Raw genomic sequence first — 18,255 nt, forward strand, 5'->3', positions numbered from 1 at the left:
TGAACTTTTGTAATCATTCAATCAGGTACTAAGTGCCGGTTGCAAAAAAGCCGGGTTATTTTCAATCCTGATTAATTCCAGTAGATCCATCTGTTTGAAATGGTCTTCTCTGATTTGGTTCATGTGAAGTTAATCGGGATTAAAGTTTAACCAGCTTTTGTGCAACTGGGCCTTTGTGAGGGAAATTTTTGTATTCCTCTGGGAATTAATCTCAATTTACTGTTATTAGATAGAACATTATTCTATATGAATGTTATTATAATTTCTTCTTTCGTAATAAATTTTTTATGCTTTTGTACTCCAGAGCGAAGCTCGGTCCCCGATATTGAAGAATATTATAGTGCCAACTTATTATGTATTTAGACTACCTATTGTTGATGTATTTTGTTTTCTACTTGTATGTATTTTATTTTTTTGTTGATAATAATAAATAAAGAAAGACTCATTCATGTAAATTTTGATGTATGTTTTGAATAAAGAGTTTGATTGAATGATTCAGTCCAAGCACTACCTTAACAAATAAACAAAGCCATAGTGCATTCGTGTGACGTCAGCACAGGTAGGGCTCCTACACCAATAAAAAGTCGTTGATCTCAGCTGATCTATATCAGCTAGTGTTTTTATTGGTGTAGGAGCCCTACCTGTGCTGGCGTCACACGAATGCTCTATGGCTCTGTTTACGGAGGTAGTGGTCCAAGTCACATCATCACTCAAATCCACCGAACTCCATCTTGGATCAAGATAGATCAGGTTTCATTTGGAGGCTGACAAGTGATGAAGTCTTGAAGTTATTGGATGGGCTCGTTAGTGAATATCTTCATTATTTTGTCAGAATAAATCTGTCAAGTATTTCAACTTGTTACTGACAAGTAATAAAGGCTTGAAGTTATTAAATGGGCTCTATAGGGTAACCGTCCACTGGAACCGTATTCAACCGGCCGTTGGATCGGATGAATCTGCCGGCCGTTAATTCGGCCGAATATGGTCGTCCATTGGAACCGTTTACGTCAGTTCAGTTGCCAATTATTGAATTAAGTACTATCATAGTCACCAACATTTTTGATAAACAATTATTATATTGTCATTTTGAAAATTGAATAAACAAATATTCACTAAATTCATTACAGTAATCTTACCTTCAACAAATATCCACTAAATTAGTTATTCATTACCAAGCAATCTTTGTACACAGATTCCTTTGAACATCACGACGATGATATATTTTGTCTTGCATATCCCACAATGGAACATGCTCTTGAACCAAACTTATCAACTTTTCATTGTCCATAGTTAAAACTTTATAAAACAGAACAAGTTCGAAAAACAAAAACAAACAAGACTGAAACAATTTTAGGCTAGGAAAACTCTGTTGCCTCAGCTCGACTAGCTAGTTCGGCCGGATAGAGCCGGAAAATCCCATTCAATTCGGATCTCATTAGTTCGGTCGCGTTCGGTAGTTTTCGGCCGATGCTAGTTCGGACGAAATCGGTTCTAGTGGACGGCCCACCTTAGTTTATATTTTTATTTTTCTGTCGGAAAACAATATCTGTCAAATATTTGAACTTGAGTCATATTTCCATGCTGTCTACGATGCTCTTATTGATAATTCTCTAGAATACAAGGCTGCCTGGTATTGATGTCATTTGGAAATTAGCATAAAAATTGTTTCTGCAGCTCTTTTTGTTACACTAATGAAACAGTACACAGCTCGGTCAATGTTCAAGATACAACACCCTTCTATATATTAATCTGATCATAACTCTAAATTGTTCCAGCAATCAGATTTTTAACTTAAATATGTGTAATGCTAGTTCGCCTCCATGGTGCACATTGGTTAACGCTAAATGGACTAATGATGGCGGTCAGACAAACGTATGTTCTCCTGACCGAAATCTACACAACATCTCAAAGAATTTGGAAAAATACAGTGTATATCTAGACCTTTGAGACTCATGAGCTATATATTTGTTGTGTATCTGCCATACGCTAAATAAATCATAATTTAATGGCGGATTGAATGAAGCATGTTGCTGAAAAACATTGGATGTCGTTTTTGCGTCCCGTTCCTCAATTTATTGTTGATATTTCATATTTTTTTGTTACTGTTTTTATAGATTTTGGTTGTACTTGCAGGTTACAAATGGAGAATGAAGACTTGATAGGTAAAAGGAACGCCAACGCTAGGAAACTCGAAGAAGAGGTCATTGACCTTCCAAACAATGTCGAGGTAATTTCATTTATTTATTGTACAAAATACTACAATCATTATATAATTATGAGATTGGAGGAAAAACTAGGCTGAGCCTGTACTATTTCTCTCCAAAAATTTTGATAAAAAGTTTATGTTGTCCAAAGTTTGAGGTTATGATATCACACACTGCTTCGTCACTTGATTTTTGGTCCAGGAATAATAATTTAAAGATTGTGAATTTTGAAGGTTGACGTAATACTTAAAATTAATCACACAATGAATAAAAAACTTATTAAATATTGCACTTATTTGAATACAAAATTACAAACCTACAAACTATTAGTAAGTTACAGCTGTTAATTGATTGTATTTAATTTGATATCATTTAAATAGATAACTACTCAGAAAGACTTGAGATCAATCTAAACGTTACCTAATTTCTTATATCTTATATTATTTTTGTCGAAAAGTATTGGACAAGTGGATATCCTGTTCGAACATGGAAAACAAACTCGGTAACCCATTTTATTCAGTCGAAAAGAAAATTGCTGTAGAAAATTCGTATTTTGATGAGTGAACAAATCAATAAGTGACGAAATTTATTGGCTATAATAAATGTGTACATTGGAGACGTAAGGCTGCCGATAGAGACGAATGGAGAGGCTTTTTAAAGGAGGTCAAAACTCTGAATGAGCTGTAGCACCAAGGAGTAAGGCCCGCCGCAAAGTAGACCCACGAAAAGCAACCCACGCCGTGGGATGTTTTGTAAACCATTGCTAGGCTTTTCCAGACATCTGTGTAATACATGCAATGAATAATCCACTTGTCAGCTGATTGATTATGAATAATTCTATAGTAATGGTTTACAAAACATCCCATGGCGTGGGTTGTTTTTCGTGGATTAGCGTGGGTCTACTTTGCGTCGGGCCTAAGTAAGTATAATAAATTTGACTGCTCACACTTGTATGTTTCCTCTGCAAGACCAGTCACTAGCGTTACGTTTCACCTGACTTTTTCGATTGACAGGCGACCAGTTTTCTGCAACAGCTGATTTTAAAGAGCACGGAAGTGACTTAACGTTCAGATTTTCGACTGTACAGTCGAAAATGTCCAAAGGAACGTAACGTTTGTCTGATCCAAATAATTAGAAATAAATTGGAAATTATTTTCGATATAAATGGTCTGTAAGGTCTGAATTCATCGTTGATTTATTTCTTGTTTTGTTCAATTCATGAATTTTTGGTTGGTTGTTGTTCAGGATCTGCAAGAGTTGACGCTGAAGTTCAGAGAGGACCTGATAGCGGCCAGGGTGGGACAGGAGGCCGCCGAACAGGAAGTGGGGAAGCTGAGGGAGAAACTGCAATACGAGGTCCACAACCGACAGGCATCGGAAGCTTCCTACAGCCACGACTTGGAGAGTCTCAAGTCAGTATTAGTCAACTTATTATGGCGATTGAATAGATTTGGCATATTTGACCGAGCGAAGTGAGGTCTAAGATTCAAGTCGACGGTTTTGCATTTCTCTTTATGTTTATATGTTTCTACGTTCCGCATTTACGGCGGAACGCGGTAATAGATTTTCATGAATTTGACAGGTATGTTCGTTCCTTTTGAAATTGCGCGTCGACTTATATACAAGGTTTTTGGAAATTTTGCATTTCAAGGATAATATAAAAGGAAAAAGGAGCCTCCTTCATATGCCAATATTAGAGTAAAAATCAGACTATAGAATTATTCATCATGAATCAGCTGTCGAGTGGATTATAAATTTCATGCATATTGACGCTTGCAATTCAATATCTCAATGTAACTTAATGAAAAAACAGCTGTTGTGTGGACTATTAATTGCATGCAATTGATAACTTGAAGTAGCATTTCTCCCGACTTTTCTCTGCTTTCAACTGGATAAGCTTTTGATGATAGTAGCATAGCTGTTTATATCAAATTATTAGCATTGTCGATACAACAACCCAAACAGCCATTAGTCGTTTATACACAGATATCTCGTCGACACGACAGTACAGGACAGAATTTACTCTGATGGACAGTATTAGAGGAGACTGTGGTTTATAACTGAGTGAGGTCTACTGTTCACAGAACTACTAGAATAGACTTGGAGAGTCTCAAGATCTTATGTTTCTCTTTTTTTCTTCTTATCCTAGAATTTGTTATTCTTATCTTCGTTCTCCACACTCTTGTTTTATTGTCTTCTCTACCTTCACTTTCTTGTTCTTGGTCTCCTTCTCCTCTTTCTTCATCTTCTTCTCCTTCTCCTTCCTCTTCATCTTCTTCTCCTTATGTGGGAATCTGCATTCAAAACAGAAAATCTCACTACATGCTCAAATCTAAACAAATTTTAACACCAGAAAATAGTTATTCCTACATTCTCGCTCAATTGTGTGGCTGACCAAGAACGTGAAGATTTTATTGAATTAATTATAAGTATAGTCCTATGTTGGACTGTGTCATCTATCTATATATAAATAAAAATGAATGTCTGTTTGTGTGTTTGTATGTTTGTTCCCTATAGACTTGAAAACTACTTGACAGAACGGCATGAAACTTTGGGAATATGTTGTGTGAATATTGGGGATGGTTTCTGACCAGAAATTTCAATAGGGGGCTAATTATAATTATTTATTAATCCATTTTACAAACCTATGTTTTCGAAATTTTCGGCCGAGCGGCTACCGAAGAACGGAAAGATGATCATGATTCACGAACATATTGTGATAATATGATTTAGCATCTAAAGTTATCAGCTGTAATAAACACGTCACCCTGTGAAAAATTGTGTACTGGTATTAAAACGGTAAAAAACATTAAATGGAAGATGGAAAGAATATGGAATTCTGTCTAATTCATCGTACATCGCATATTTCCTGGACCACATCTATTGACAATCAACAACTATGAAAAAATTAAATTCATCTTTGGAACACTGATTTAACCTATCTATTTTTTTTTTAATTCAACACTTTACTGATAGATATTACTACCAATTGATTGAGAAGAATATTTTTTGAGATAATTAATGCTGCATGACTAAGAATATAGGAAATCCGTATTGAGATGTAAATGAAAATATTGAACATAGGAAGTCCGTATTGAGATGTAAATGAAAATATTGATTGTCAGATAAATTTCATGATTCACCAAATAAAGTCAAGTGTGACATGAGATATATCGAATTTTTGGCGGTACTAAGTACGCCTGGCAAGCCAGTCACCTATAAATGTGTAAGAAAAATAGCTCAAGGGCTACCTTATTATTTTATCTACAAATGTTATATATAACATCAGTTTCATTTGTTTCGTAAATAAATGGATGAATGGATGAATTACTCATCGATATTACATTGAATCAATCATTATATTCATAAAAATATTCATTCTCATGTTTTCTGTTCCAGGGCGAAACTGTTCAAAGTAGAAACAGACCTGCAGGAACAACATCGGCAAGCCAGAGACAAGTCGCTGGAAGAGCTAAGACAGGAGTTGACAACGGTGCGCGCTGTGAAGGCCAAACAGGAGGAGACAATCTCGGAGCTGAAGAGTCGCGTGTCGTCTCTGCAGACCGAACTGAAGAACAGTGAGATCGTGCAACAGGACTTTGTCAGGCTGTCACAGTCGTTGCAGACTGAGCTCGAGAGGATACGCAACTCACACACTGAGGTATGTAACTGCAGTAGATTTGATACGCAACTGAGGTAATTATAACTACTGGATTCAATGTAACTGCAGTGAATTGTGAAGGAAGAGTTTTGTTTGGATTCGTATTTGGAAATTGATCAATCTAATAAATTCAAAATTGTAGTACATACATTTTTTGGACTCAAAATTGTGTACGAATTATCATTTAAGTTACGTAAGTAGCATAACCTTTAGACTGTGTATTCCAAATTAAGGTTTGAAGCAGTTTTGGGCAAATGCCTGTTGTTTTTACCTGAATTGTATTTGCATATGAATAGATAATAATAAATAATTTGATTCGCAACTCCCATTCTGAAGTAGGGGAATTCAATTCAACTGCTGAAGTAAATTTGAGACGTAACTGAATTCAATGCTACTAAAGTAGATTTGATACGCAACTCTCTGATGAGCGAGTTCTCAGAAATTTATCCTTTCGATCCATTCATTACGGTGTGAACACACCGATTTGTAAATGTATCAAAAAATAAATTAATAAATAAATAGGGATTAGAGCGATCTTCTGGGGATATAGAAGATAAAGATAATCCAAATATAAGACTCTCAAGACCGATAAAACTTGAAATTCCCAACCGCTTTCTGTGTGCACAACTTAAAAATATTTGTAGAGGACAAGTAGAGTCAATGTAAAAAGTAGACGATTAGTTTATTCGTTAAATTATCTAAATGTCTCCATCTTTTCATAGGTGTCTTGAATATTGAGAATGATTAATGTGTATGCATTTTGCAGCTGAGGTGGGAGCACGAAGATGACATCGAACAATGTCCCGGCTGTCACTTCAACTTTGCACAGAACTTCTCGACAAATTCCAGAAAAAAGGTTGGTATTAGAAATTTTTCGAATCTTTGGTTCTTCCTTCTATACGATTTTGCTCTTTAGATTATTTTACAATCCATTGTTCTGAATCTCCCTATTCATTTTGTGTTCTTAGTCTTAATCAAAAATATGTTCAGTTCAAATATGCTTTATCATGTATGATTTTCTATCCAATTGTGTGTACTTTTGAAATGTATTTATTATGACTTGCCTAATGCTATAATTGTAGCCTGATGGTTAAGGTTGTGCAAAGGCTAAAATTAACTTTCAACTGGTGATATTTTTCGTAGTTTTTCGATTTGTATATCATCAAGCTATCAAAATACAAAAGTTTTCTCAGGAAAACATTTTTTCCGATCATTACTTTTTTAGATATGAGCGCCTAAAGTTTAAATTTTCGGGACAGAACATTTTAAATTCGGTAAGAGATAAATCCATGAGATTTAGAGGATTGATTCTTCATGGTATTGTTGATCTAGTAAAACAAAATTTTCTGAAAATATCAATTTTTGATAAAGATATCCAATTTACTAAAAATGACCAAAATAACTTTGGCTGGCTCAGGTCTGGTGTCAGAGTTTTCAGGTCGCAACTGATCAATTTCAGGGCCTCTGACATGACCTAACATCAAAGACTGGTATCAGGTTTTAGATAGGCTATAATTAGCGCCGTCTACCTAAGGTTTCGGACTTCACTGGGACACCCCCCCCCCTCAACCTCCGGCACCAAACCCCTCAGGCCGTACTAAATTCTTGTGAAAATAGGATTAAAAAGAAATTAAACCCATTAATTTCAAAATTGGACTTACCTGGGGAGGGCCCATAACTAATTTGACATTAGTGTTAAAAGGTTAAAAAAACGACAAATTTTAGAGCTATAATGTCTAAAATTTCCTGCCAGGGGTTTTTCAATAGTTGCAAGACCCCCCCCCCCCTGTCCGGTCTGGTCTGCCCCTAATATTAGGTCAGACTATTATGTACATGGTGAACTATGGTTCAATACGTATGTAAATATTTGTACAAACCATTTCCTATTCTTCTGTTATTCATTTCCTATCATATATTTTTATAATATTCAATGATTTATTTATGTGTTTGTATTTTAGGTGCACTGCCTGCACTGCGGTCGTGTATTCTGTGTGGTGTGTCTGTCGCATACGGTGCTGAGTGGCCCGAAGCAGAGGCCGAACAAAGTGTGCGATGTCTGTCATACGCTTTTGGAACAGTACACGGCACCCTATTTCAGCACCGAACCACCGCATTCGCAAAACAACTAGTTGTCAAACAGTTGCTAACCGGTCGCCAAATAGTTGCAAACCGGTCGCCAAATAGTTGCAAATAAGTTGTCAACCAGTTGCGATGTCTGTCATTCACTGTTGGAACAGCATACAGCGCCTTATTTCAGCACTGACCACCGTATTAACCCAACAACTAGTTGTTAGACGGTTGTCAAAGAGTTGCTAAATAGTTGCCAACCAGTTGCTTGTTGAAAAGATTAGATGTCAGCCGTCGCTAAAACGTTGCGAGTTGAAGAAAACATCAGTTGTCAACCGCCCGACAACCAGTTTCCAACCAGTGGCTAATCTGTTGCAAACCGTTGCTTGTTGAAAAGATTAGATACCAGCTGTCGCTAAACAGTTGCCAGTTGAAAACATTAGTTGTCAACCGCCCGACAACCAGTTTCCAATCAGTCGCTAACTTGTTGCAAATAGTAGATTAGATGCCAGCTGTCGCTAAACAGTTGTAAGTTGACAACATTAGTTGTCAACCGCCCGACAACCAGTTTCCAACCAGTGGCTAATCTGTTGCAAACCGTTGCTTGTTGAAAAGATTAGATACCAGCTGTCGCTAAACAGTTGCCAGTTGAAAACATTAGTTGTCAACCGCCCGACAACCAGTTTCCAACCAGTGGCTAATCTGTTGCAAACCGTTGCTTGTTGAAAAGATTAGATACCAGCTGTCGCTAAACAGTTGCCAGTTGAAAACATTAGATGTCAAACGCCGACAACCAGTTCCAATCAGTCGCTAACTTGTTGCAACCGTTGCTTGTTGAAAAGATTAGATACCAGCTGTCGCTAAACAGTTGCCAGTTGAAAACATTAGTTGTCAACCGCCCGACAACCAGTTTCCAACCAGTGGCTAATCTGTTGCAAACCGTTGCTTGTTGAAAATATTAGATGTCAGCCTTCGCTAAACAGTTGCCAGTTGAAAACATTAGTTGTCAACCGCCCGACAACCAGTTTCCAATCAGTCGCTAACTTGTTGCAAACCGTTGCTTGTTGAAAAGATTAGATGTCAGCCTTCGCTAAACAGTTTCCAGTTGAAAACATTAGTGTCAACTGCCGACAACCAGTTTCCAATCAGTCGCTAACTGTTGCAAATAGTAGATTAGATGCCAGCTGTCGCTAAACAGTTGTAAGTTGACAACATTAGTTGTCAAATACTCGCTTGTTGAAAAGATTAGATACCAGCCGTCGCTAAAACTTTGCAAGTTGAAGGAAACATAAATAATTGTCAACCGCCCGTCAACTAGTTTCCAATCAGTCGCTAACCTGTTGCAAATAGATTAGATGCCAGCAGTCGCTAAACAGTTGCCAGTTGAAAACATAAGTTGTCAACTTGTCAACCGCCCAACAACTAGTTGCCAACTAATCGCTTATCATTTGCCAACCGTACGCCAATCAGTTGCTTGTTGAAAAGATTAGATGCCGGCCGTCACTAAACAGTTGCCAGTTGAAAACATAAGTTGTCAACTTGTCAACCGCCCAACAACTAGTTGCCAACTAATCGCTTATCATTTGCCAACCGTACGCCAATCGGTTGTTTGTTGAAAAAATCAGATTTCAGACGACACACAACCGTTGCCTATTGGTTGTTATTTCTAGTGGCTCAAAAAATTGCGTGTGAGTTAAAAAAACAGTAAAAATCCATCAAAAGTTCAGTCTAAAAACATTGAGCCAGCACTATCGGCTGATTACTAAAATCATCCGCACGAAAATAGTCCGATAATAAAGAAATCAGCTATTTTAGCTATTTTACTAAAATCAACCGCACGAAAATAGTCCGATGAAAATTGGAACGGCTGAATATCTCCTCACCATCACGTTCCCATAGACGTTGCCAATTCATCAGGTGCATTACCCAAATATCAATTTATTCTCAATTAATAAAACAATATAAAATCTTATAGCACCCTTTATTTAATAAAAAACTTTAAAATAGTTGAACAACTAGTTTCGGTGATATCACACCATAATAACAACTAGTATATAACAACTAGTTGTTCAACTAGTTTAAAGTTTTTAAAAATAAAGGGTGCTTCAAGATTTTTTATATTGTTTTATTAATTTAATGTACCCCATGTTAATGAAGTGTTTTTCAATTTATTCTCATTTATAATCAGCTGTGGACGACGATGTTCAACTCTCACTTGGCAACGTTGCACTCATCTGTTCCAATCTCCATATGACTATTTTCGTGTGGTTGACTGTAGTGTCGGAAACTATCATCATCAATTTATGTGATAATGTAACCTCATAATTATGATATGTGTGAACTTCATTTATTCGTCTCTTCAAAAATTATAAATCTAAATCTACACGGCGGATGAATAATGTATTGTATTTTTGTTATAAATTGAAAATTGTTAGTGATTTGTTTGTTGTCAAATTGATCTCACCTTGAAACCTACTATCACATTTAAATTCAAATCATTGTGTATTGAAAGAAACAAACAATTTTTTATTGTAAAGCTGCGTTTACACCAAAGTTATTAACAAAATGTTAATAACTTAATCCTTATAGATTCAATTAGATTGAACAGAACTTGACAAACACATATGTTCATCATGTGTATGATAAGTTATGTTCAATCTAATAGAATCTATAAGGTGTAAAAGCAGCTCAACTATGGTCTAGGTACCTTCTTAAACTTTTGATTAAATTTAATCCATCATTGAAATTATCATTATTAACTTGTCAACATCTCTCTTCTGAGCTTGAACCATCTCTTTCAAGATTCATTTAAGGAATTAATACTAAAAATTGTGACGAACTTTCAATATTAATCAAAGCTTGTCATGATAGTTTAAAATTTTATCATTATCTAATTAATTTATCTATTTTTATATAGATTGAATATTCTATCAATTGATTTGACTGTTGGTTATAAGATTAATCAGCTTGAAACATTTTTATCCTATTGGATAGAGTATTGTTTAATATTCTATTGGATTTCCATTCATTAATGGTAATAAATGACGGCTTAAATTATATATTCAGGCGGTGGGATCTTCCCGTAAGGGACTCCCCACCAATAAAAGCCATACGAATCTACATGTTCATCATGTGTATGATGAGTTATGTTCAATTTAATATAATCTATAAGGATTAAGTTATTAACATTTTGATAATAACTTTGGAGTAAACGCAGCTTTACTCATCAATATAATGAATCAAAGTTTATTTGTAGCATGCTGTTTTTTTGGCTTCATGTGAAGACTACTTTTGAAAAATTGGTTTTTGTCTTTTAACAATTCTGCTGTACCATCTACATTGTTATAATGCAAGCTGTTTGTAGAATGAATAACCCAGTTTCAGATATATTTATTTATTATGGGAAAAAGGCTTGAAATAAACAGATCACTCATTGAATGGCAAAATATTTTTGTATAAGTTTAAGACAATGAATCTAAAGCTGCGTTTACACCGAAGTTATTAACAAAATTTTAATAACTTAATCCTTATAGATTCTTATTAGATTGAAAATAACTTATCATACACATGATGAGCATATGTGTTTGTCAAGCTCTGTTCAATCTAATAGAATCTATAAGGATTAAGCTATTAACATTCTGTTAATAACTTTGGTGTAAACACAGCTCTATAATGTTCAATATTTTTGTTTTCTATTATATTAAGGTGAAATGAAAGAGATGTTGTAAGTTCCACAGAGTAAAGCTGAATATCCAGAATTATGTAGAATTGACTATATCTTTTTTAACAGTAGGGTTGTATGACAGAGAGGACCTGGAGTCCTAACTCACTACCTCCGTAAACAAAGCCGTAGCGCATTCGTGTGACGTCAGCACAAGTAGGACTCTTACACCAATAAAAATTCGCTGATTTAAGCTGATCTATATCAGCTAGTGTTTTTATTGGTGCAGGAACTCTACCTGTGCTGACGTCACACGAATGCACTGTGGCTTTGTTTACGGAGGTAGTGTCTAACTCCACCCTCAATAAAGGCAATTAATCATCAATTTCACCTCAGTAATTATGGAGAAAATCCACAATATCATCTCTGGTCATAGTGTAGATTTTGTTTTCCATTATATTACAAATAAATGATGTATTTAGATGGCATCTAGTGAATTTGTAATAAACTGTGTGTATAAATGTATCCACTCCTCATTCTTGATTCAGTATGTTTATTTGGTGATAATAGTTCAGTCTGTAACAAAAATTAGTAGGCTAATAATGTAATTGATAGAATATACTGGCAAAATGCATTGATAATTTTGGTAACCGATAGCTTTTAATTTATATATGGGTCAGTAACAAGTCGTAAGAGTAGACCATTTAGATCATTGATCTAAATAACGGTCTAAATCCGTTAGACCATCAGGCCCGCCGCAAAGTAGACCCACGCTAATCGACGAAAAGCAACCCACGCCGTGGGATGTTTTGTAAACCATTGCTATAGAAGTATTCATAATCAATCAGCTGACAAGTGGATTATTCATTGCATGTATTACACAGATGTCTAGAGAAGCCTAGCAATGGTTTACAAAACATCCCACGGCGTGGGTTGCTTTTCGTCGATTAGCGTGGGTCTACTTTGCGGCGGGCCTAACTGTCAGCATTAGTTGGACGCGTAGTATCATAGAGAAACAATGGCATAAGTAGATATCCCATGGCATAGGGCATTTATGTCACAACTTTTACTGTTATCTCAAGCCGATAGCCCACGTAATTCTTTCCCGTGAAGCTTTATGACGCTTGAAGTCTCTCATATTGTGCCGTTCATACACTCTTACCCGGTCAAAACAGTAAAAATCAACAATAATCGACAGTAATCGGCTTGGGATAACAGTAAAAGTTGCGACATAAACGCCCTATACCATGGGATATCTACTTACGCTATTGTTTCTCTATGGTAGTATTTTGTGAATAACTTGATAGCCTTTGTGTTGAGTCCTTTCTAATAATGAATGAATCAATTCGAAATTGGGTCATTTATTTTGAAACACTATTTTGAATTACTATAAATTATATACTTCAATGACCTTTTTTTCATTATAGACGATAATAGTGAGATCATTTCACTTCGAACTGTCAGTATTAGTTGAATGGAATGCATTGGTTTTACTCATAAGGAATGCTGACTGTTTAAAGTGAATCTCGCTGTAACATTTGTTGATTGTTTCACATGTATCTTGCTCCAAGAATTTATATCTATATTTTTCACGATGTATAGCTTAACTTTCTGCTTACAAAATGATACTAGTGAGAGCTATATTATTGTATCTATGAGGTTGTACCAAAATGTAAGAAATCAATTGTAATACTATTATCGAGATTATATTTTAGTGATATTGTGTAAAAAATAAATTATTGATTTTTAGTGTAAGTTGTTTCGATTGGTATCATTTTTTCCATCCAAAATACAAGATGCATTACATTCAATACAAGTATGTGTTATCAGAGATAAAATATAAGATTATATTATAATTTATTTTCGCCACACTGCACAGAAAGCAGCTGTTTTCCCCAGTCCCTACGTAGATCTGAAAGACATTGTTTGCAGACGACTCTCGTCTGACGTCAGAACAGGTTTCTTTCCGGCCTAGGGCCGGAGTACCCGTAGTAAGAGTACCCTTTCCAGCCGCTAACATGGAACTAAGAAAGGTGATCAAAAAACAGCTGATCAAAAAACTTTTCATTATTTGTGTTCATTATTCAATAATTAAAACATTTATAGTAATATCATCTTATTGTCATTTGAAAGAATAAAAAGTATAAACTCAACCTCACACATAATTGAACATCATCTTTTAGGTTATTTAGACAAATCAGAATAAAAGATAAAAATACTTGGACAATTTCCTGATATTCAGGTTACCTCAGATTTGCTAGAGCTATCACCTTCCACTTCTGCTTTCGGAAGTGCTTAGTAAACAAGTATTCTCATATATATATTGTTTATTTTTGTGTGTGGCGAAAAATAGCGTTCGCACCACGGGCAAAAATGTTTTTCCGGCTCTCAATCTTTTCTAGGACTTGAAAACCGATTTCGAGCCGGAAAAATCTCATTTTCTGCTCTAAGTGCGAAATATACTATTTCAATATAATTTTATTTTCAATATTCTTTTTTGTCTGTACTCTTACTATGTATAGCCTAATGAACTATTGTCATTGTGTTGTTATGGAAGCAATTTTTGGGAGAAATCCTGTATGCTTCCATGTTTTTCCTAAATAAATAATACTGTGTGCCGGTCGCACAAAAGCCGGTTAAGGTTTAATCGTGATTAATTCCACAAGAATCAATCATAGTAGCCGTCTTTTCAAAAAAACTTACTTTGGTTATTATGAAATTAATCACGGTTAAAATTCAACCGGCTTTTGTGCAACCGGGCATTTATATTATAATAATTATATTAAATCTTCTCTGTGGTGTCAAACAGTTTGATAGTGAGATTCTCCTCAATCTGTCATAAGTGATTGAATCGGAATCGTGAGTGTTATTTATAAGGAATCCTGACAGTTCAAAGTGAACCACTATAGGTACAATACAAGCGAGTGATATTCACTTGATCAAGATCTCAGTTGATCAAGAATCAGCCCAATTTTACAATTAGTTTGATAATAAAAAAGGGTAGAAATGGGTAATTAGTAGCTGGTAAAGGGCAGGACCTCCTATATACCGGACCTGCGCCTTCAAAAAAATGGCCGCCGTATTGGTGGTCTTATAGAAATTCCTACTAAGAAAAAAATCACTGATCAGCTGTTGGAGAGCGTCTCAGTTTGTCAAAATCTCAGTTCGTCTAGTTTCCGTTTAAAATATCAATGCCGGCGGCCATTTTTTTGTAGGCGCAGGTCCGGTATATAGGAAGTCCTGTAAAAGGTTAAAATAGGTAATTGGTTAGTAGATCAAGCCATGGAGAAAAGATACATTTTTATTTTTTCTCTATGGTAAAACATTGTTGGTGGGGAATAATGAAAATTGGACTACATAAATGAAGACACTAAATACACTATTTATTTTATTTGACAATATTATATCAAATTTTTAATACTCATAGAGCAATAAACCAAACAACAATAAAACAATATTCACAAAACTATTGTTCTACTATCTTTTTAACATTAGCCTACGATAGAGTTGAGTAAAACTTGACTTTTTTAAATTATGTTACAATATGAAAGAACTTTATAAACTTGGATTATTAATAAAACTAGAAGCAATAATAATTTCATCGAACTGTAATTTTCTTCTTAAATCATGCATGAAAACATTCAGCTGAATTAACTTCAATTTTGAAAATAAGTTACAATATTAAATCATGGATAAAAACCTCAACTTTCAATTTTGAAAGTACGGTAAGTTACAATAAAGGTATTTTTAATACAATTTGAGAGAATTTGATGAACTTGGATTTAATTATTAATAAAACTAGAAGCAATAATAATTTCATCTAACTATACTAATATTTCTTCTCAAATCATGGATGTAAACTTCAAGTGAAATTTCCGAATAATTCTCAATTATTTTTTCAAATATATGTACTTTTTGAACGTACAAATGACGGAATAAATCTCATTATACTGTTCATTAGGAAGATTATAGTAAAATAGTACGAATAATAGGTACTATAATAGAATAATAAGCCAAGGTTTTATACCCAGAATAATTTATAAATACGAGTATAATAATATATATACGGTTACATGACTATTTCACGACACTTAATCCCAATGTATATCCTATGAAAGTATCATTACGTCAAATACAAAGAAATAAAAATCTCAGTACCCTTTTTTTGAAATATACTGAGATTTTTATTTCTTTATATTTATATTACAAGTAGCCCTATACAGGAAAGAGATATCATTACGTCATATTGAGCTTTGTTTTATACATTAAGGTAGTAGGCTATGATTCACATTAATTTGGCAGTGTATAACAGGTGCTACATCTGAACCAGACTGCTACCAAATTAATTGAAAGCTACTACACTGAAGTTTCTATAGGTATCAATGGTAATATACCATGATTTTTCATGAAAATTGAAAATTTCATGACTGAATGATTAGAAAAACCGTTCCTCTGGCTTCAACGCCACCAATTCTTCACTGATTTTCCAAAGTTTTTCCTGGGATTTCCCGCTTTTCGCTGCTTTGGCCAGTATCCTTGATTCCTGTAGGAAATGAGATATGTTTTGGGTATTATTATGATTAATTGATTGATAATCTCTGAATAATTATTGGATCCAGACTTTATGGAGAGATTATGGTAAGGAATTCCTCAAAAGCATATCAACCCTTCTCAGAAATCACAGACAATCTAATTTTGATATGATTAATTTTAAATCAATCCACAAGACTTATTCTCATTGTTTGGAAGCTTGAATTTTCAAGTTTTAATCCAAATAAGAACCTGAGTCTTTCCAAAATATTAATGAAACAGAAGTGTGAAACAATTATACGTTTTACAATAAATTCATAATTATGTGATATATTCATTGATATAATGATCATGATTGATACAATCATAATAATTAATAAAAACTAATAATTATTGGCTTATACACGTACGGGATAGGAAATTCACGAATGACGCATCATCACGTCTCAACTACTCAACTAATTAACTTGAAATTTTGCATAAAAATTCTTAATTTACCGAGGATGGTTATAGGTCTATTTTAAATTCTTCAAGACCTTATTACGTCAAGTTTTCAGTTTGTCAAGTTTTAAATTAGACCCTTGTAGAGCACGGGTTACCTGGTAGTCTTGAATAATTTTTCAATTGTTATCTAATTCTTGCTGAATTGTAGTTTTAAATAGTTTTTTGTTACTAGAATCAGTTTTTAATATAATAGGAAGTAATGAAAACTCTAGGTTGTTGTCAAAATATCACAAACATGTTTCAACAGTAATTGTGTCAACTTCAGTGTCCAACACCACTGGTGTTGAAAAATGTTTGTGATTTTTAAAAATATAAATAAGTGATATTTTGACAACAACCTATAGAGTTTTCATTATGGATAGGATCACAATATCTCATAATAACTCTATATGAAATAATAGAAGCAGGGTTGATGTCCTACCAGGCAATACCATCTTAACGCACAGATTGAGATAAGCGCCGTGCAACCGGTTCTCTCATTGGAAGGGTGTAAGTTTAATGCCAGGTCCACTAACATACCGTACAGAGTTATGAACTGCTAAATCACTCCTCATGGTTTAGAGCACCCATTCAAACTATACCAAATAATTATTAGGAAAAAATCCAAGTACCCTTTTTTAAAATTGTTTACTCACAACATATGATGCATTATCAAATTAAAATTGAGATCTCTCTTTATAATATTGTATAGGTATAACGCATACTGTTATGATAACTCGAGCTTACGCACAGGACCTTGTTGCCTATGTAAGCTCTTTCCTATCTGATTACAAGAATAAAATTGTGTGATAGCTCAAGTGGAGTTTTATTGTTTTAGTATAGTTCTATATTTTGTTGTTTGATTTTTGTAAGTATATTATATCGATTTTTGAATTGTATACACTTTATTGCTTACGATTCTATGTAACTGCTTCGAATTGTATTCAGAAGGAAAAAATAAATTGAATTGAATTGAAAAAATGAATCACTTGATAATGGCATCATAGCCAACCATGTTGTGGGTAAACAATATTTTAAAAAAGGGTACCTACTTAGAGTTTTATTTATATCTCTATTCAAGAGTAGCCCTAACGAAGAAGACAAATAATTATTATCTTTTAATAATTATTCATATTGAGGATTTATAAAAAACTTTCTTCATCTTTACTATCCCTACAGTGTAGGCTACTCTGATTTTTACACATTTTCAAATTTGAATTTTAGAAGTTTTTAATCTTACCGTAAACTCATTTCTCGCCATTTTGTTTATTTCAGGAGTAACCGTGAACAGTCTACATCCAGGCATGGTTAAAACGGAAATTTTCGGAAACTTTTACAATTTCACAGGATTTATGTCACCAGTCTTCAAGTTTTTCATAGATTTCTTATCAAAGGTGAGCGGATATTTTTATAAGTCTACATTCTATTTCAGAATGAACAAGATACCGTACTTGAATACGGTATTTATATTGATTAACAATATGCACGATATTAGCAATATAACTAATATTAGGGTAAGTTATACAATATAAGTAATATAGCTTATTACTTCAAACTGTAAGTTTTTGAAACCGTATGATTGGTGGGAATCATTGCGGTTATTTATAAGGGTAGCTGATTATAAATAACCGCAATGATTCCCACCAATC

At 34.3% G+C, this 18,255-nt stretch overlaps 1 protein-coding gene across 1 annotated transcript in view; it reads left to right on the forward strand.

Moving 5' to 3' along the window:
- The window catches only part of LOC111055465 (rab GTPase-binding effector protein 1), a 40,127-nt gene extending 31,873 nt beyond the window's left edge, over positions 1 to 8,254 (forward strand). Inside the window, 5 exon segments of the mRNA XM_039436807.1 lie at positions 2,134 to 2,227; positions 3,450 to 3,616; positions 5,604 to 5,865; positions 6,632 to 6,721; positions 7,824 to 8,254. Of these exon segments, the coding sequence (XP_039292741.1) occupies positions 2,134 to 2,227; positions 3,450 to 3,616; positions 5,604 to 5,865; positions 6,632 to 6,721; positions 7,824 to 7,994 (784 nt within the window). The 3' untranslated portion in view covers positions 7,995 to 8,254.
- The last annotated feature ends 10,001 nt before the right edge of the window (positions 8,255 to 18,255 follow it).

The sequence above is a fragment of the Nilaparvata lugens genome, chromosome 10, assembly GCF_014356525.2.
Source record: "Nilaparvata lugens isolate BPH chromosome 10, ASM1435652v1, whole genome shotgun sequence".
NCBI classification, from domain to species: Eukaryota; Metazoa; Arthropoda; class Insecta; order Hemiptera; family Delphacidae; genus Nilaparvata; species Nilaparvata lugens.